The 18,952-nt window shown below is 43.3% G+C and overlaps 1 protein-coding gene across 3 annotated transcripts in view; it reads right to left on the bottom strand.

Annotated features, from left to right (window-relative positions):
* The window catches only part of Abca1 (ATP binding cassette subfamily A member 1), a 135,150-nt gene that overhangs the window by 50,233 nt on the left and 65,965 nt on the right, over window positions 1-18,952 (bottom strand). For all 3 annotated transcript variants that reach the window (XM_048783274.1, XM_015492234.2, XM_048783273.1), the window contains 8 exons: window positions 15,340-15,432; window positions 10,635-10,875; window positions 8,202-8,341; window positions 7,756-7,872; window positions 3,814-4,011; window positions 2,920-3,125; window positions 2,168-2,344; window positions 551-773 (listed from right to left, as the gene is read on the bottom strand). In XM_048783274.1, the coding sequence (XP_048639231.1) occupies window positions 551-773; window positions 2,168-2,344; window positions 2,920-3,125; window positions 3,814-4,011; window positions 7,756-7,872; window positions 8,202-8,341; window positions 10,635-10,875; window positions 15,340-15,432 (1,395 nt within the window). The remainder of the gene's footprint in view (window positions 1-550; window positions 774-2,167; window positions 2,345-2,919; window positions 3,126-3,813; window positions 4,012-7,755; window positions 7,873-8,201; window positions 8,342-10,634; window positions 10,876-15,339; window positions 15,433-18,952) is intronic.

The following is an 18,952-nucleotide window of genomic DNA, read 5'->3' as shown; positions in this document are numbered from 1 at the left end:
CCATGTGCCATACTCTGTCTCAGCCTCTGCTTCCAGACAACCTTAACTGCACCAACAGTTGTCCTTCTGATTATTGGTTTTATAAATTCAGTAAGAGTTTAAGTGTTAAGCTAAAGGTGGGCTACTTCAAAGCTAAAAAATAAAATCCCAACTCAATCTCTGACAGAAGTTCAGTATCTCCAAGGTCATCTCACGACTGACTCGCTTAGTTTAATTCTCATCACATTGCAGAGAAGTATTTCCAGTGGCTCAAATCACCACCTAATACATCTAAGGAAAGGCACAGCTACACTGTAAAACAGACAGTGGGTGCGGTTAGATGTTTGCCTGTCCTGGGTTCTGGTACACCTTAGCTACTAATCGTCTAGGTGGACCCTGGCAAGTCACTGACCCTCTCTGGACCTCCCTTTCTCTAACACTAAGATGAGAGGATGGCAGGTAAGGCTCCCCCTTCCCTCCTAGAGTTTTGGCTTTTATTCTTCCCCTCCTTTAGCTCATACTGGGCTGTTTGGGAGTTCCCTGGCCAGGAAGAGCAGTGAAGCAGCCTCACCTTCAAGATGACCACTAGCAGGCTGGCACTCACGAGTAGAGGGATGAGGCTACTGATGAACCAGCTAAACCAGAGGATGCCATTGTCCAGGCCCATGATCCGCATGGTCTCCTTCAGCCTCGCCTCCTTCTCATACACAATGCCCTTGATGATCACAGCCACAGAGTAGATCCAGGCCAGCGTCATGAAGAGGGGCATTGAGCGGCTCATTACCCGCAGGAAGCTAAAGGTAGCAAGGAGGAGCAGGGAAGAATAAGAGACAGGTGTGAGCCACAGGCCAAGGCCTCTGAGCCTGTATGCTAGAGAAGCACCGCATCTGGACCACTTGGGGCAGGCCCCTAGACTCCAATATATACAGGTTTGACATAGAGATAAAAGCTAGGCTAATGAAGTATTGCCAACCCAAATTTCTTTGGAGACTTGCTTTAGTAACTTGATAGCTGTGAGATGGTGTTAAGCTAAAGCTAAAAAATAAAATCCCAACTCAATCTCTGACAGAGGTTCAGTATCTCCAAGGTCATCTCACGACTGACTTGCTTAGTTTAATTCTCAACACACTGCAGGGAAGCATTTCCAGTGGCTCTTGTCAGTAACATTTCAGATTCCAAACTAGCACAGGAAATACAGTGCTACAAAGTAAGGGGGCACAGATTTTGGATCCCAAAAGCTGAGGCTCAAATCCCCTCTGTACTGCTTATGAACTTACTCATGACCATAGGCAAAGGCCCTTAGTACCTCTGAACTCCAGTACCCTCATCCTAAGACATCCTTCCTAAAGTAAGCCTTGGTGTAGGGCTCTTTGGAAAAGTCTTCCTTTGAAAAATTCTATCAAATCATTTCAGGTTAAAAAAAAAAAAAAACAAAATTTCTAGTGGCCTGGAAAAGCTAGAGTTCATTATACAAGGAAATGGGTAGTTCAATGCAAGAGAGAGCAAATGCAGAAGAGGAATACTGCTCCTTCACACACACACACACACACACACACACACACACCACAGAATAAGAAACTATCCAGAATTTGGAGACTTGACATATTTGAGATGCCTGCAATAACTACATCTACCTCTGCCCATTCTTTATGAGAAATCATTAGCTCCCAGGGCACAGTTCCCATAATGAGAACTTGGCTGCATAGTGACTAAGTGCTAAAAGACTATCTAAAAAGTCTAAGATAAATAGGTTTTGTTCAGTCTCACATGCATTGTTTCAAAATGTGGTGCAACAATCATTCAGAGGAGGCAGACAAATTCACAGGAAATCTGCTTTTACAGATCTGCCATTCTGAATTTGGGAGGATGTGCGTATATGTATTTGCATGTGTTTGTCATGACAAATTTTGCAAATTGGGTAAATTTTTGACCAAAAGTGTAAAAAAAGAGTATAAAAAACAGAAGTGCTGGTAACCACAGATGAGAAAGGAAGGAGGATTACTAAGTGTGTGTACATATGTGTCTCTCTGCCATGTGAATGGAATTACTGACCACTTATATCTGGCTAGTTATTTTCACTTTCTCTCTCTCTCTCTCTCTCTCTCTCTCTCTCTCTCTCTCTCTCTCTCTACCTGGAACAGAGTTAACTGGATATTCAAATAAAGCTGGTAGTTTGCTGGTAACTTACATGTCATCGACGTAACAGGGGTAAGGCATCTGCTGCACATAGACACCAGTTTTCTTCTCAGTGCCCGTCAGTACCCTGATGATTGCCTGCTCCACCACATCTTGCAAGTAGGCGAAGCCCCCCCAGACGTACCGCATATCCTCAAAGGGGTCAGCCCGAGGACCTGGATCCCAGTACCTAAAACCAAACCACAGGTGATTGAACATTCCTCAGAAACCTCCAATAAGAAAATCCCATCCCCCACAATCCCACCACCTTTGTCAAGCCACTCTTTTTATTTCCATAACTTAATTTCTGGTTTCAGTCAATATGTACACATATTTTTAAATAGACACAAGCAAAATAAACAGACTACTTTGGTTTTTATCCACCTTCCATTTAGTGCCTAACACTGCATTGAGTGGATAAGCCAAAATTTACTTAACCATTTCCTTCTTATTGGTTGTTTGCTCCTTTTCAGAAAAATGAACACTGTTAGCATGAAGAACCTAAAGGCTTTTTTTCCTTTTCTTCTGTTATCTTAATTTCTTGAGATTAGTTCTCTTGAGTGGAAATGCTGAATCAAAAGTTACTAATATTTTATGACCTCCGAAATCATAGCCCCCAGCAATGAATGTACCATACTGTAACCAGTGATTTTTTTTTTTCCCTTGAAATTTCTACTAAATTATTAATTCAAATAAAGAAGCTCTAGACATAACAGCTGTCTTGACTTCCCCGAGACTGGGCTAGTGTTATGGGATTCAACTTACCCATCCTTGATTTTGTTTGTTCTCTCCACATTGTCAATGTCCATTCGGATTTTGTACTTGACGTGATGGGGCAGCTCAGCACTGCCTGGAGCGATTCCTGTGAACACGATACCAGCCCAGAACTTCCTCTCATCCAGCAGCTCCATGGACTTGTTGATGAGCCGGACCTCTGTGGGTATGGGTTCCAGCTTGTTCAGGTTGACACACTGATGGAAAAACAGGCTTCATGAGAACACTGGGGGCCAGGAAGCAAGCAGTAGCCCAGGCAGACCCCACCCCGAGAGGCAAGAACTGATTGCGTGACTTAAACCCTCACGATCTAACCTCTCTAAAGTACTTTTCCAGTCTTAACCAAGAATGGGTCTTTTCGTTTTTAACTGACATTTAAGAGAAATGCTGGAAGAATCTGGAGAAAAGTTACTTATATTGATTTTTGTGGGGGAACAGAAGTTGAAGCAATCATTATATCTTATTTCCTCTGTTGAGTCATAGTAATAACCAACTGAACAGATCCCCAAAACTCTTTATTCATCCCTACAATATGCCATAATTTTCAGGATTATATTTCTAATATTTAATCTGTCCCTAATTAAAGCTCAGCTATCTTTCAAAAATAATGATTTTTTTAAGGAAATATTTTTACTGCCATTATGGATGCCAGGAAACCTAGAAGAAAATGGATGGAAACACTTGAATCCACACAAGAATAAAGCTGGACTTAACCAACATTTATAGAATGTCTTTTGTACCCCAAACTGTTAGGCTTGAGGGATACTGCTGGAAATGGGTCTGGACACCAACTCAAAGCTTTCCTCCTGCCTCTGACTTCATTACAACACATCAAAGAAAAGAGCCGTAAGCTTTTTCTAAATGATACACACAACAGATCCTTACCTCCATGAAGCGAGATATGGTCTGGATTGCCCTGTTGGTCTCGTTGAAAGCTTCTCTCCAGGTGTACACAGAGCCATTGGCAGACTGGACATCCTCTGGGTACTTGGCCAGAAATGCCACGATGTCTTGGGCTGTCCAATCTAAGCCGTCCAACTGCTGTTCCCAGAAGCGGTCATTGCTTCTGCTATCCAACAGCGTCTGCCATTCCAGAGGGAACGTATGAGTGGTGATCTACAACTACATCTGGATGAACACTTACATAATGCACCAAACCCTGGCATATACACTGTCTCTCTGTGTGACTTCAAAAAAATGTTTGAGGTATGTTATGGTGTCCCCATTTTACAGGAGAGAAGACTGAAGTTTAAAAATAATGATCTTAACCACAGCTGGGTCATCATGCTAATAGGCATGGGGCTGACTCAAAGTCAGATCAGTCTGAATTCACAGTCCACATGCTTCCCACTGTACCTAACAGCTCAGGCCTCCAATATTAACTGTAACAATGGAGATAGCAAGACAATGCTGAGTGACTTATATACTTTACATCTCACATAGCTCCATGAAGGAGGTAACTTTTTAATACTCCCCATTTCACACAGGGGAAAGCTCGGGTTCAGGGAAATTGTCTCTCATATAAAGACACAGTTAATAAGTAGCAAAGTCCTCTGATTCTAGTGCACCCATTTTATTGAATACCTTCTTCTTTTGAGGACTAGTCTGATTACCCAAATAAAACCCCTAAATCTACACTAAGCCCACTTTTATTGCTTAATTTAGTGGATGGGGGGGGGGACGATGCTGGTTAAAACAAATGCAGTCTTTTCCAATCTCAGCAATATATGGTTCATGATGCGAAGGAGACCCATTTTCCACTCCTTATTCCTCCCTCACCAGTTGGTTGCTTGTGTGGGTCAGTGTGAAGGAGAGGGGTAAGTCAATCTGGTGCTCAGACAGCAGACCCACATCCAAGCAGGGCTGGAGCAGAGGTCTGCAGAGGTCTGCAGAGGTATGCGGCCAGGAAAATAAAGCAGTTGTAAGCTTGGCAAAGATTCGCAGCTTTCAACACAGCTTCAAGAGGGAAGAGGAAGCCCTGGCTTGGACTGGACTGGCTCTCCGAGGGTCTGAAAACTACCTTTGAAAGTCAATCTTATTTTCACTAACATTATAAGCTTTTCCTCTGTGGCCCTTCATTTCCAGGCCCTGGTGTCTGTCACATCATAATGATTTTACAGAGTACATATACTGTAATTTCATTAACTATTCCTGAACTTCTGAACATTTAGTCTATTTCTGATTTCTTGCAATAGCAATTATTACAGCAATAACATTTTCTTTCCTATGGTGACGTCTTTAAAATGATTTCTGTAGGATACATCCCTGAGGGTATATGAAATGGAGGTACATGGATGGCATGGTTTTTGAAACCTTCATTCAAAATTGTTTTCAATAAGGAATAACAATTTATGCTGTCATCAGTAAAGATTAGTACTTATTTTTGCAAACAGATACAAAACTGTACCTCCCAGAAGTGCACAGAGGCAATTCTGAAACTACTTTATTTGGATGCATGAGACAAATAAGAGTAGAGTAAAGGGATATGGCATTTTGGGGTGAGGCCTGCCCTATTAGATGTGGCTTCTTAAAGCAATATGGCCAAGGAGGATGGCAAGAGCAGAGTGATGTGCCCAGTGACATCACTGACCATGTAATAGTTCTGGGAGCTTGAGAGGACCAGGAGACTTAAGAGTGCCCTTGGAGCATAGGCAGAGACATACCAGGGCCTGGAGATGAAATGCCAAGGGCAGCTCAGTAAAGAGCAAATCAGCATCAAAGGTTGCTGGCACTCAACAAAAAGAAGTACCTCCTGATCTACAGGGTGATGTAATAGGAGCAGACAGAGACAGAGACCACAGAAAGAGAAGAGCTACCCCAGCAGAAGCAGAAGCCTCAGGCATTGACTCATGTACCAGAGGCCAGGCTGCAGGAGGTGCTGAAGACTGAGAATCCCATGCTTGTGAAGTTAAAGAAACACTCCTTAAGTCCAGAGAAGAAAGCCACTGGACAAGGTTCCAGTGATTCCAACCCACAGACTGACAACTTCCAAGTCAGTGTCCATAGTCCAACTGCCCTCCTGCACTGTGATCCCAGCAGCCAGCAGCCTGCTGGACATTCCCACCAGCCTGCCAGAAATCAAGAATCATCCTAGTCCCTCAACCAAGCAGTCAGCAGGCCTCCCTCTCTATCTATGCCTTGGCCACTCACTTGCACAGACACTGCCCTCGTGTTTACCCATCCTCCCATCTTGCCTATTCAATCCATGTCATATCAGAATAATTCATCTATGTCTCTACTTGCTTAAAATCCTTTCATAACTGCCCCCCGCAAGCTTAAAGATCCAGAGCATAACACACAAGGCCCTCCAAGGCATACTATGCCTTTCTCTCCAGCCTCCACTCCCCTGCTTCCTATCACACATCTTGGATTCTCCTGGTCATATTTCTGAAGCTGCCCTTAGAGCTCCTGATCCTCTCAAGTCCCCAGATCTGCTGCTACATGGTAATCTCACTGGGCACATCCCTCTGGTCATGCTGCCCTCTCTGGCCATACTGCCTTAAGAAGCTACACTGGGCAGGGCAGACCTTACCCCCAAATGCCAACATGACCACCATCGTGTATACAAGGGTCTTTTGCCTTAAGAACTGGGAGCTTACAAGCAGTTGGAGATTCCAAGGCAAACTATCAATTTAAGAGCAGGGAAACATCTACTTACCCCCCAAATTAAAGCTCATGGAATCCCTTCAACTGGGCTCTTTATCATTCTGAGACCAGAGAGAACAAGTCCAACTAATAGAAATATAAATTCCAAGAAGAAGACCAGGGAGAAGAACTCTTGAGACCACGCTTAGCTCTACAGCACTGCTGGTGGATAGATCATGTGACTCCCTTTTAGGAGATGGACTGAAGCCCAACAGAGAGCTATGCTTAAGGGACATGAGCTATTCCTGTTATTCAGTATCAGCCCATATCAATCATTGTTCATGTTTTTCTCACTCGAGTCCCATGTTTTCAAAGGCCCCAATATAAGAATTTTGCACATGTGTGACAGGATTAGTGCAGCACAGGAGGTTTGGGTTTCTCCATCACAGGATGCTTCTTCCTTAGTAACCTGCCCTCAAGGGGATAGTTCTAAACTTCAAAGGAGTTCCCTCCAGATGGGTACAGCTTCCAAAACCCCATGCCCCTCGGGTCAATGAGGTGCAAAACAAGCAAACTGGCAAGAGTCTCCTTTGCCTCTTAAAGGCAGCAGAGACAATAAGAAGCATACTCCCTCACCATGGAACAGGAAATAATCCACAGATTCTGACTCAGCCCAAGGCAGGGATGATATGATTAAATGACTCTCAGGCTCAAGCAAAGCAGACATTCTGTTCTTCTTGGGCTGCTCTGCTTTTCAATCTAATTGTCTCCAGAGCACTTATCTCCTTCAAGGGGCTCGGAAGCATTAAGTGCAATTCCTGTTCCACGCAGCAGTGGCAGTTCTGCACTCATGCAGCACCTCAGGGACCAGCATCTCCAGCAAGTCTGCATGTCAGATGACGCTTTTGCTCCCACACCTCCTTCCAAGACCTACCTCCAGTGAATGAAGCCAGAAATGAAAACAGGGTCCCGCAATCACCAAACTATTTCCCAACATCAGTCCTTTCTACATTTTTTAGGAAACAGGTATTTGACCACCCGAGGCATTGATGCTGAAGTGCACAGAGTTATCGCTACACTGTGGCCTCTGCTTCTGGATGGGGGACAGCCCTGTGGATTGAGCTATGCTCACTACATCTCAACCGATGAAATAATTCTCATCTCAGTGGCTTCTGGCAAAATGACCGAAAACTCACCTCTCCAGGATCAAGCCAGGCACAAAGCAATCAGAGGGACACTCACCCGAACAAGGTCCATTTCTTGGCTGTTCTCCATGAAGGTCCAGATCTTGGGGCTGAGCTCTTCCCACATGCCTTCCAGGTCATGGAACACAGCCAACTCCTGGAAGGTCTTGTTCACCTGGAGTCAGGTAGGGAGCCAGGGGCCACAGAAGAGAAGAAGCAGAGATGGTGAGGGAGTGCTCACTAAAAAGACATTCCATCATAGCAGCCCCTGCCCAGTCCTCTCTCATCCCCAAGGAGTGCCTGCCTGAAGCTATCATTCAAATACCTAGGCTTGGGGAGCTGGTCCCCACACAGCTGTGGGCTGGATCGGACTTGAGGTTTCCACTATTTAAAAGTCCCAGAGGCCAAGCGCATATGCACACTCCATCTGAACCCACCTTTATTATTTTTGCCCCTAATTCTAACAGAACTCTGGGGAGGGAGTCTTGGGTCTGGGCAGCTTACCTCTGCCATAACCTGCCTCGTGGCCGGAGTGTCAGGTGTATACAGAATCTTCCCAACAAGCAGAGGCTTGAGAGCTTTCCAAATGATGCGGGAAAGAGGACTAGACTCCAAATTCTTCATCAAATCATTGCAATAAGGAGCTACAAAGATGATAGAAGATACTCATTCGTATACCTGGTCATATACTGGTAGGAATTTACAAAGGTTTGGGAATGAGAAAGACAGTCATGGATTCAAATCCCAGCACTACCATGTAACAGTCACATAAATATAATGTTACTTGTCTGAGTCTCAGTTTGATACTCTGTAAAAAAATAGACTTCATAACAGCTACTTGGTAGAGATGTGGGGAGGATTATCTGAGACATTTTCAGTAAAGCCTCTAAAATGATGTTTTGTAAATAATCAGAGCTTCTTGTAACATACAACTGTGCGGATCTAGAAAAATGTTTTTACCATGTACAAGACCTCATAACTCTAGAATCATACTCTCATGCCAGCCCTTGAACTCTATTTTCACTGAAAATAAACAAGATTCCCAACGAGCAACCAGAGGCCTGAATTCAGACTTTAGTTTTCAAAGAAAAGCCAAAATCATCCCTTTAATTAACAGACCTCATCACAAGTATGCTGACATTTATAAAAACCCCAAACTGAAAAATCCAAAGTTGTAACAGACCAATGGGGTTTATCTCTGACATTTTTTTAAAAGTTCATTCTGGGTTTTTCAATTTGTTTTCGTTTTCATTTTGGTTTTGTGATACCAAGTAACTTCTATATGCTTCAAAGATAATAGAATTGGTATGCTGGGGATCCCATCTCATGGTCACGCACATGCTAAGCAAGTGCTCTACTGCTGAGCTGCATACTCAGCCCCAGAATTTTTTATGGAGAGGATACTCTCCCAATTACAACTATTGCACAAATGAATCCTCTCCTGAGTTGATTTGCAGGCTGGGAGAGAAGAGGCCGTGGTGTTTCATAAAGCAGTTTTAATACCATTCTTTAGGGCTTGTAAAGCAACTTGCAACTGTCTGGAGTGTTTTACTCCAGAGAAGAATAGAAGGTTCTAGTGTTACAGTAAGGCACAAAAAGTTGTCTCACTCACTGTCTGAAAGACACACCAGTGGCTGGAAATGGAGAAAGGCTCAGTTGCTTCATGTTTTCAGAGAAAAGGATGCCATTGTTGAAAACTAACACTGGATCCCTGCTGCCCCTGGTGCAAGACTCACATCCCCATAAAACTGCCCGAGTGTGGCAAGCAGATATGGAGTTACAAAGTTCTTTAACACTGCCTGTGGCTGCGGACGCAAAACAAACAGCAGATCAAACGGCCCAAGTGTGATGGTACACACATGCCAACAGGTATTTTAAAAGCAGTGTGGTTTACAGGAAAAGGCCCAGAGCCAGGAGAGTTTGGGCTTGGATCCCAGCTCTTTTGAATTAGCTATGATGTGGTTTTGACCAAGTCACAACCTCTCTGAGCCTGTGAAATGTAGGGTTATAGAACCTTCCCTGCAGGGTTATTGTGAGGGTGAAATGAGATAATTTACAAAGAAGGCATGATGCATAAGAAATTTTGCCTACATGTTAGATTCTGTATAATTATTGTTACGGCTATTACTGTGGTTGATTTTTTTGGTTTTTACTATAAAGCATAACTCAACAGTAATATTTGTAATAATAATGATAAAAGACCATCATCTCATCCTTTTTAAAAAAATTCTTTTCAGCTTTAACAAAGTATAATTGATTAACAAAAATGGTATATATTTAAGGCATACAACCTGATATATGAATATATGCATACACTGTGAAGCAATTACCACAATTCAGCTTGTTATCCACACCTCACTTAGTTATCTTGAGAGTGTGTGTGTGTGTGTGTGTGTGTGGTGAGAATATTTAAGATCAATTCTCAAAGTAAATTTTAAGTATACACCACAGTGTTATGAACTATAGTCACCCTACTAGATATTAGTTCTCCAGAATATATTCATCTTGCATAAATTCATCTTGCATAAAACTGAAACTTTGTACCCTTTGGCCAACATTTGCCATTCCTCCACACCCAGGCTCTGGCAGCTTCCATTCTACTCTTTCATGAGTTTGATTTTCAAAGATTCTACAAGTAAGTGAGATCATATTGAATTTTCTTTCTGCCAGCATCTCATCATGATTACTCTGGGAGCCACCTTCCAACATCCTCCAGAAAGCTAGGGAGACTGGTTTTGGGTGGTTTTGATTAACACCACTGTGCACCTAAGATGTGTCAGGCCCCATTCAAAGAACTAGGGGAAATGAGCTGGTCTAAGAAAAGATTCCTTCCTGAGCTCATTAGGAGAAACCAGACACGTCAATGTCAAAGGCTGCTACAGAGACCAAGGTAAACGTGAGGAGTGGGGACAGGCTTTGGGTGGCACAGACACTCACTTGAAGAGTTGTCATAGAAAGTGTCAGCATCTTCCTCAGTGCCATTGCCTCCAAAGAGGGCTTTGTAGTTGTTGTCCTCATACCAGTTCAGAGACTTGATCTTCAGCCCCCCGCCCTCTGGATGGCCACAGACGATGCGGGACACAGCCTGGTATATCTGGGTGGAAGAGCTGGAGCTGTTCACGTTGGTCAGAAACATCACCTCCTGTCGCATGTCACTCCAGCTCCTCATGCTGAACAGCTGATGTCAGGGACAGGCAGGAAGAGGAGAGGGAAGGGGAAGGCAAGCCAAGGGCACAGCCAGGGTTGGGGACAGAGAAGAGAAAGAAACACTTTATTCTCTTGACCTCTTAAAATCCATGTCCCAGAACATATTTTGTCTGACATCATCTCAAAGCCTTGTGATGGGCTTGCTAGAACTTTCCTACCTTGTCTGTGGCCCTAGAATCAGCAGCATCTGCATTGGACTATTTGAAATGCAGATTACAAGACCCCTCTGCACCGCAGCAGAATTCACACTTGAATTTTTACCAGATACCCAAGCAATGACCCATTAAAATGCCCATTAAAGTTGGAGAAACAGAGAAATTAATGGAGCCCCTAGGATGACTTATAGCAGAAAATGTTCTTTAAACAGCTACTCCTGACGGTGGATGAGTCCCATCATTGGCTGAGTCCCGTGGTTGGCTGCTGACTCAGTGAGGAAATGAGGAGCCCTCTTCTGGGAGGGCATGAAGTTCCCTATCCTGGTCTCAGTTACGTGATAGGCAATGGAAAAAGTTTAAGGCGGGGGATCTGAGTCTGAATCCTAGCTACAACCCTCACTGGTTTACAGCCTTAGAAAAGTCATTGCATGTCTCTGAGGACCCAACTTCTCATCAAGACAACAAAGATAAAACAGCATGGTAAGGAATAATTGCACAGAAAAGTCCCAAACAGGATGAGTCAGAAGCGCTAGGCAGTCAGGGGCTGTGACTGAGACTTAGTCAATAAGCATCAGCGACATAGCCAGTGTCTGGTCTCACATGCAAATATACTCCAGCACCTCATGGGGTTCTTGGCCCAACTGCTATATGGAGTACTTTGTATTTCCACATATTTCACAATAAATCATTAATAAACTCCTAACTCATTGAAAGGTCACTGTATGTTCTCCCCACCTGGGAAGACTGCGCTGTGGAGAACAGTGGGAGAGGCTGCAGGATCCCACCCACCCTGAAGAACTCCATTTGCCCAGTTTTTCTACCTTTCTGAGGCTGCTGGTTCCTGTGAGTAATACAGTCTAGGACATGGTAGCTCCTAGACTACCTTCTGCCTCCAGATGGGAACCAGCTTCTCCAGGGTGGGTCAGATGTCACAAAGATTTCTCTCCATAGAGGGAGCATCTAGCATATCCCCCAAGAACACAATTAGGGGAACAGCTATTCCTTGCTTTACCTTTTCATAACCTGTATGGGACACATAGTCAGGGAGAGGCTACCTTTCCCTTTGTCAGTCGATGGACCATCCCTAGGGATTTTTAAAATTACAAGGAATCAAAGCCACTGACTGAGCTTTCCACAGGCTGCCTCACTGCCACCTCCCAACCTCAAGAACAAAAATGCTTCCCACAAAAAGCCAGCACACCTTTGGAGACAAAGATGGAGTAACTATTGAGTTATTCCAAACTGTCGGTTTTTCCCAGCATTGCCTTAGGGGCAGACTCCTGCTCATTCTCCTCTACCTGCTGACTCACAGGGAGGGTGGCCACTCGTCCTCCAGCCCACAGATGGCAATAGTATCTGACAGTGTTTAATAACCATCCCAAGTGAATGAACGAGCCACCAACTTCCTCCTTTCTCAATCCATTGCAAGGTGTTCATTCTTCCTTGCCCCAGCCCCAGTTTCTTCTCAGACTGGCAGTCAGAGTGTAAACAAGTCTGTAAACCCCAGGTCACACCACAGCCCCCTCTGCTCCAAACCCTCCACTGGCTTCCCATCTCAAGTGGTGAAAATCCCAACTGCTTCTATCATCTCATCTCTGGTCATGCTCCCACTAGCTCATGTTTTTCTAACCCCACTGATCTCCTTCCTGGTCTTTAAACGGGTCTTTAAGGGCTTAAGCATGCCCTGGAGTCAAGGTACTTAGCATCTGCTCTTCTTCCTGCAGATAGTCCCCCCACCCATCCTCATCACTCCCTTTCAGATGGCACCTCATCGCTCTCTATGCCCCTTACCCTGATTTATCTTCTTGCACATATCCCTGCTGTCACACTGCACACTGACCTGATTATTTCTGTCTCCCACCCCATGCAAACCCCTGAGGACAGAGAAGTTACTGTGTTCACTACTGAGTCCTCAACATCTAGCAATGCCAAGCCCCTGACTGGTACTGTGCGGGTGTCTCAGACACCACTTCTCTGTCCTGCTTTCTCATTCTTGTCCAGCACACCTTCCCCATCATCCAGGTGTGAAATTCACGTCAGTCCCAACACGTCTCACTCCTAAAGTCCCCCAACTGCCAAGTCTGCTAATGAATATCTTCTTTCTTTGAAGAGTCTCCTTTCCATCTTAGTTACTATCAAGGTTTGTGACAAATTATTGAAATAGAAAGGAACAAATGAGAACATGAGCTTTGGAATCCAACAATCCTGGATTCAAATTTCACTTTTGAAATTAACTCACTGGGCGACTTTGGGAAAGTTGCCTCATTTTTCTGAGTTTTTCCATAACTGTATAATGGGTACAAGAAGATCCACCTGATGCTGCTCGTGGTGGTGCACACTTGTAATCTCAGCAGATCGGGAGGCTGAGGCAGGAGGATTTCGAGTTCAAAGCCCTCCTCAGCAACTTAGCAAGGCCCTATGCAACTCAGTGAGACACAGTCTCTAAATAAAATATAAAAAAGGCTGAGGATGTGGCTCAGTGGCTAAGCGCCCCTGGATTCAATCCCTAGTACCCAAAAAAAAAAAAAAAAAATCCACCTAACATTTGTCATGCGGATCATCCAGGGAAATAAAGTAAAAATGCCTGAACCAAAGCAGAGCTTCAAAATATGCAGGATCCCTTTTTCTTTTTTTTTTTTCTTTCAAAGCTGGTGTTTTGGTGAAAATAACTAACCTTCTTTCCAAACACTGACCAAACACAGAAGTGCATTTTTTATCTTCTTCCCATTTGTCTCACAGAAATAGCAAGTTAGACAATGAATAACTTGTGATCAAAGTGATTTGAAGGTGTTCTATTAAGAGAAGCAGGTGCCCCTCACTTATCCTAGACGAGAGCAAGCAGAGCCCAGGAAGCAGTTGCCAAGGGAAATGCACATTGTCAGCTGTTGACACCACATCAGCAACGGGAACATTATGTGTTTTCAACTATTTTTTTACCCCAGACAAAAACTAGGGCCAGTGATGTAAATGAAAACAACTGTTAACAAACCCTGAGTTTCGAGGCAGCCTTCCTGTTACTACCCTTGCTCTGCTTTCTCTACGGACAGGAATGAACAGGGTAGAGGAGGGCTGTGAAGGAATCTGCCAGAGCAAAGCAGGGCATGTCCACGTCCATCAAGAGGGCCCTGGGGAAACAGCTGAGGCTTGCAAAGCAGTTTCTCTTTCTCTTTCTGTCTCCTGGAAGAGCCCCAGATGGCACAGCCTTTCCACCTAGCCAAAGGTCACCAGCCTTCATAACCAAAGTACAAATAACAAGTGGGAAGAGGGGTGCTCCTAAAAGGAGGCTGCTCCGAAAGCCAAGCCTCTGCTGTCAGAGACACATGGGCAGAATTAAAAGAAAGACATACATTAAAGGGTTGGCATGTGGTAACTCGGGGTTTTCTGTATTTTCCACAATGAACATGCAATTCTGCTGTTGTCTGAAAACATAAATCATGATATTTGAAAAAATGGTCCAAGTATTTTTAAAAATGAGTCAAAGATAGCTAAAAACAAGACCGGATCAAGTTTGAAAAAATGTCTCCACATATTACTCTTTTCCTATGTCCTATACATTAAAGCCTACATTGTTGATGACCACTGCCCAGCTCAGCCACTAGGCATGATGGCTCCAAACAGCTCCTCCTTGCCCAATCTAACTTGAACTGAGCCTGGGAGTCAGAAACTGAGAATCAGAAGAAGGGTTAAATATTTTGCAACATCTATAGGCCCTATGGTCCGAGGACAAAGATTACTCTGACACATCTGTCAATGTGTGGACCTAAAAGGCCAAATCAACTAAATGTTCCTTAAGAGACCATATTCCCCAAGTTGAAGCTCAGAGGCCATATTTTATAAGGGAAAGAGCTGGATTAGAGATAGCTCATGATCTCATTATTAGCAAACACATTTTGATAAAATGACTGAAGGATCTTGCTACTGAATACACAGTGTAGAGATAGAGAAGTTTCTGGTCAGACAAAAGCAGGTAGAAGAGAATTCTCTTCACAAGTGTGTGACTATCAGGGACTGAGGGAATGGGGTAGGGGATAAGGGGGTGGGTTCAAGACTAGTTATGGACCCTTTAGCCACTAATTAGTTCTGAGACATCAGTGAATCTTGGTTTCTTCTTCTCTAAAGTAAGAAGATTAAAACAGATGATGCTTTTTGATCACTTATATTTCTAAAATTGACACTAAGGCATCTAACATGATATTCCAATCTAAAGGACCCTCTTAGCCAAACTTGGAACTGACCACAGTGGATGGTCCACTTGCTGGTGCTAGGAAGGCACGACTTACCTCTTGGGCCAGACTCCCGAGACTATCCAGCAGAGCCCTGGTGGCTTCGGCCAGCTGCTTGCTTGGGAAGGGAGATGTAGAGTTCAGTCCTGTCTGGAATGAAAAACAACGCTTTGTTCCTAAGTTCAAATGGAAGCCTGAAATCTCTATTGAAAATAAACAAGTTAATTAAAACCATGCCCAATCCTGAATTAAAGAATAAGAAACCAACTCCTAACCAAAAAAAAAAAAAAATGGACACAACAATTATTCTAGTTGTATGTCTGTGTGACTTTTTTTTCTTCAGATAAGAATTTCTAATTCTTTGATAAATGGTTGTAAATGCTGCGGAACTATATAGAATAAAAGAGCTATCAAACGTGCAATGGATAAAAATCGCGTGAGTGTGTGTGGCCGTGCTCTGATCACAATGTCCCAAGTCACGATTCTACAAGACACACATGTGGGAATGGCCTTGAGAAGCAAGTGTGTGATGTCTCACAGAAAAGGAAGAAAATGTAAAGCTTAAAGCTGTCAAAATGGGGGAAGAAGCAATTGTCTCTTTTTGCTCTCTTCAAGTCAGCACTGTAACGCTGGAAATTCAAAGTAGAACAATTGTTTTATGTCTAGTTTGAGTCAAAGCTTTATGTTTACTAATTCATTTAGTTGCTGTTATCTATGACCAAGGTAAATACAAGAAAATAACTAATTAGGTTCAAGGGAAAGATAAGTCAGAGCAGCAAGCTTATGCTAAAGAAAGAACACAGCCAGGCATGGTGGCACACACACCTGTAATCCCAGAGGCTTGGAAGGCTGAGGCAGTAGGATAACAAGTTCAAGGCCAACCTTAGCAACTCAGCAAGGCCCTAAACAACTTAGCAAGACCTGGTCTCAAAATAAAAAGGGTCGGGATGTGGCTGTTAAGCACACTTGTGTTCAATCCCTGGTACCACAAAAAAGAAAAGAAAGAAAGAAAAGAAAAGAAAAAAGAACAATAATGCACAGATTCTGAAGCCAGAATAGCTGTAGTTGAGAAGCTTCAGATTGGTTGTGAGTTTTTAGGCATCCAAATAAAAAAAGATATTAGGTCAATTTCATCTTTTTCATTTGTTAAAGAGGAAAGAAAAACTCTCCAGGGAAAACGTACCTCTCCCTGGTGTTTCTATGGGCCTCGTTTTATTTGATATCATATCAGACACCCTCTAGAGAAGGTTGAATCAGGAGGACATTTGTCCTATCAGACATTGCTGTGAACTTATAATGTCGACCACACAGAATATGGCTAGAAGTGGACTATGAGAAAGAGCATCCTGGGTTGTGTTCTTTTAAGAAGATCTCCAAGTGCAGAGGGTTGGGTTACTATCATCTTAATCACCATAATATCCAAGCACAATCCTGACTGTACATTTCTGGAAAAAATGTGCCTAATAGTTCTCTTGTAAGAACTTTTCCAGCCCCATGCAGGGACTCCTGTGGAATGGCTTATTCATGAGAGTCCCAGTGTTCCCAGACTCAGTCCCCAGAGGGCCCTAACATCTCCCACAAATGCTCCACGCAGGGAGGTCTCTCTGCAGCCGCTCGCAGATGGCATCCACGATTGTTCCTTCCAGAGGGAATAAGTCATGAGCAGAAACAGTGGGGTGTTTTGTTTTCACTTTCCCCCTTTAGGTTCACTTCCTAACTGGAGATTATCACACTGCAAGTTGAACCTCCAAAAAACTTGCAGTGAGGGAAACTCTTACAAATGGAGAAATCTTAATTGGAAGCAACAGGAGGTAAAATGTTTACCAGGAGGTCTACAGGATGATGAATGTTCAGGATTGTAGAGCAAAACCAAAGCAAACCAGGACAAAACAAAATATGCCAAATTCACTTAAGGTAAAAATTTGAGACTTTTAAGTGTAATCTGTAATGTGGTAGGTGATCCATTTCTTTTATCAAGTGTGAATGGAAGTAAGATTCTTATACTTCTTTCTTGTCACTCACCCCTGTCTCCTATTCTCAGGTCATGGGGATCTGGGGTGGCCACAGAACCCTGAGCAAATGACTTGAATTCCCTGTCCTTCCATATTCCCAACTGTATAGCAGAGCTAACAATGCTGTGCATGCATCACAGTGTTTTCAGGAACACAGAATTAGAGGATATGTACACAGCACCTTGTACACTGTCTGGCACATATTAAGTCCTCTCAATTATAAACAATTTCATCTCCTGCCTTTTTCTTTCCTTCTTCAAAAGTTTATTGCCGTGGAGCAGGAGTGATGGTGTAGGCCTGTAACTCAGGAGGCTGAAGCAGGAGGATCACAAGTTCAAGGCCAGCCTGGGCAACTTATGAAGGCCCTGTCTCAAAATAAAATTAAAAGGGCTGGGGGTGTGGCTCGGTGGTAGAGAGCCTCTGGATTCAATCTCCCAGTACCTTCCCCCAATAGACAGACAGACAGATACCCACACACACACACAAATTACTGTCAAGACTGGCAGGGTCCTATCTGCAGGCTGACTTTTCCAGTTCTTCAAAAAACAAATCCTTCCTCTGTTTCTTAACTAGGCCTTTTTTCCTGTTAGGATACTCTCCCTACACCATGCAAAGAACAAGAGTTATCATCCCACAGCACATCAAACACATACCAACGTGCTATTTCTAAAATTACAAACACTCCTCACTGCAAAGTTAGATATCCTCACCCTAATTACCACAGGCTGGGGCTAAAATGCCTTCCTCTCTGCTGTAGCCCTTTTCTTTTATTCGGTGTGTGCCAAACTATGAAGAAAAGATGATGTTAACTGGATAAAATATTTCACATTTCATGCACTTAACATTATCTATATGAGTCTCTCTATATAAACACACAGAGATATATACTATATATAATATATACATATATATAATATACATATATATGATATACATATACACATATGTACCATATATATACATATACATATATCCCACACACACACTGCCCTGAATTGAAGTTAACATTTCTATTGAAACCCTGACAGACAACTCATTACCTAATCATATATACACGCACAAACACACACCTTCATTTCTGTGTATATCCATGTGCACCACTAACACACAGCATTGGACAACGTTCACAGAGCCTCTCCTTCAGAGTGCTTTTTGCATGACTGTGGGATTTGTGCATTCCACACCACCATCTGCTTTGAACTGTGAAGCAGTAAAGAAAAGGTTGTCAGCCCACCTGGCCCTGAGGAGACTCCAAGATGGTCCCACCATATGTGTCATGCCAATTAGGTGTACAAGTCACCAAACACAAAAGATGTTTGAAAACCTCAGACCCAATACTGGCCCACTATCACCAGTACCAGGCATCTGTCCCCGAAAGGGTATTATCAGTGAGCACTTCCTGTCACTCTCAGACTTTGTTTTCTCCATCTGTATTTACATTTTCATAGGTAATGATTTTTCTTCAAGGATTTTATTTGAATGCCTTAACTTATGCTCATTTTAAAAGTACCATAATTCAGCACACTCCATGCACACAGCAGACCTACTACATAACTGTTCAACCCAGGAGTGTAACTGACCATGGATATCAACACAAGAACCTCACTAAATCTGCTGTCAACGTCAGACCTTTATGGAAACCATGTCCTATGATACGG

The sequence above is a fragment of the Marmota marmota genome, unplaced genomic scaffold (genome assembly GCF_001458135.2).
Source record: "Marmota marmota marmota unplaced genomic scaffold, marMar, whole genome shotgun sequence".
Classification (NCBI taxonomy): Eukaryota; Metazoa; Chordata; class Mammalia; order Rodentia; family Sciuridae; genus Marmota; species Marmota marmota.
Note: the sequence above shows the minus strand (reverse complement) of the source record. Positions and strands in the feature narration are given on the sequence as shown.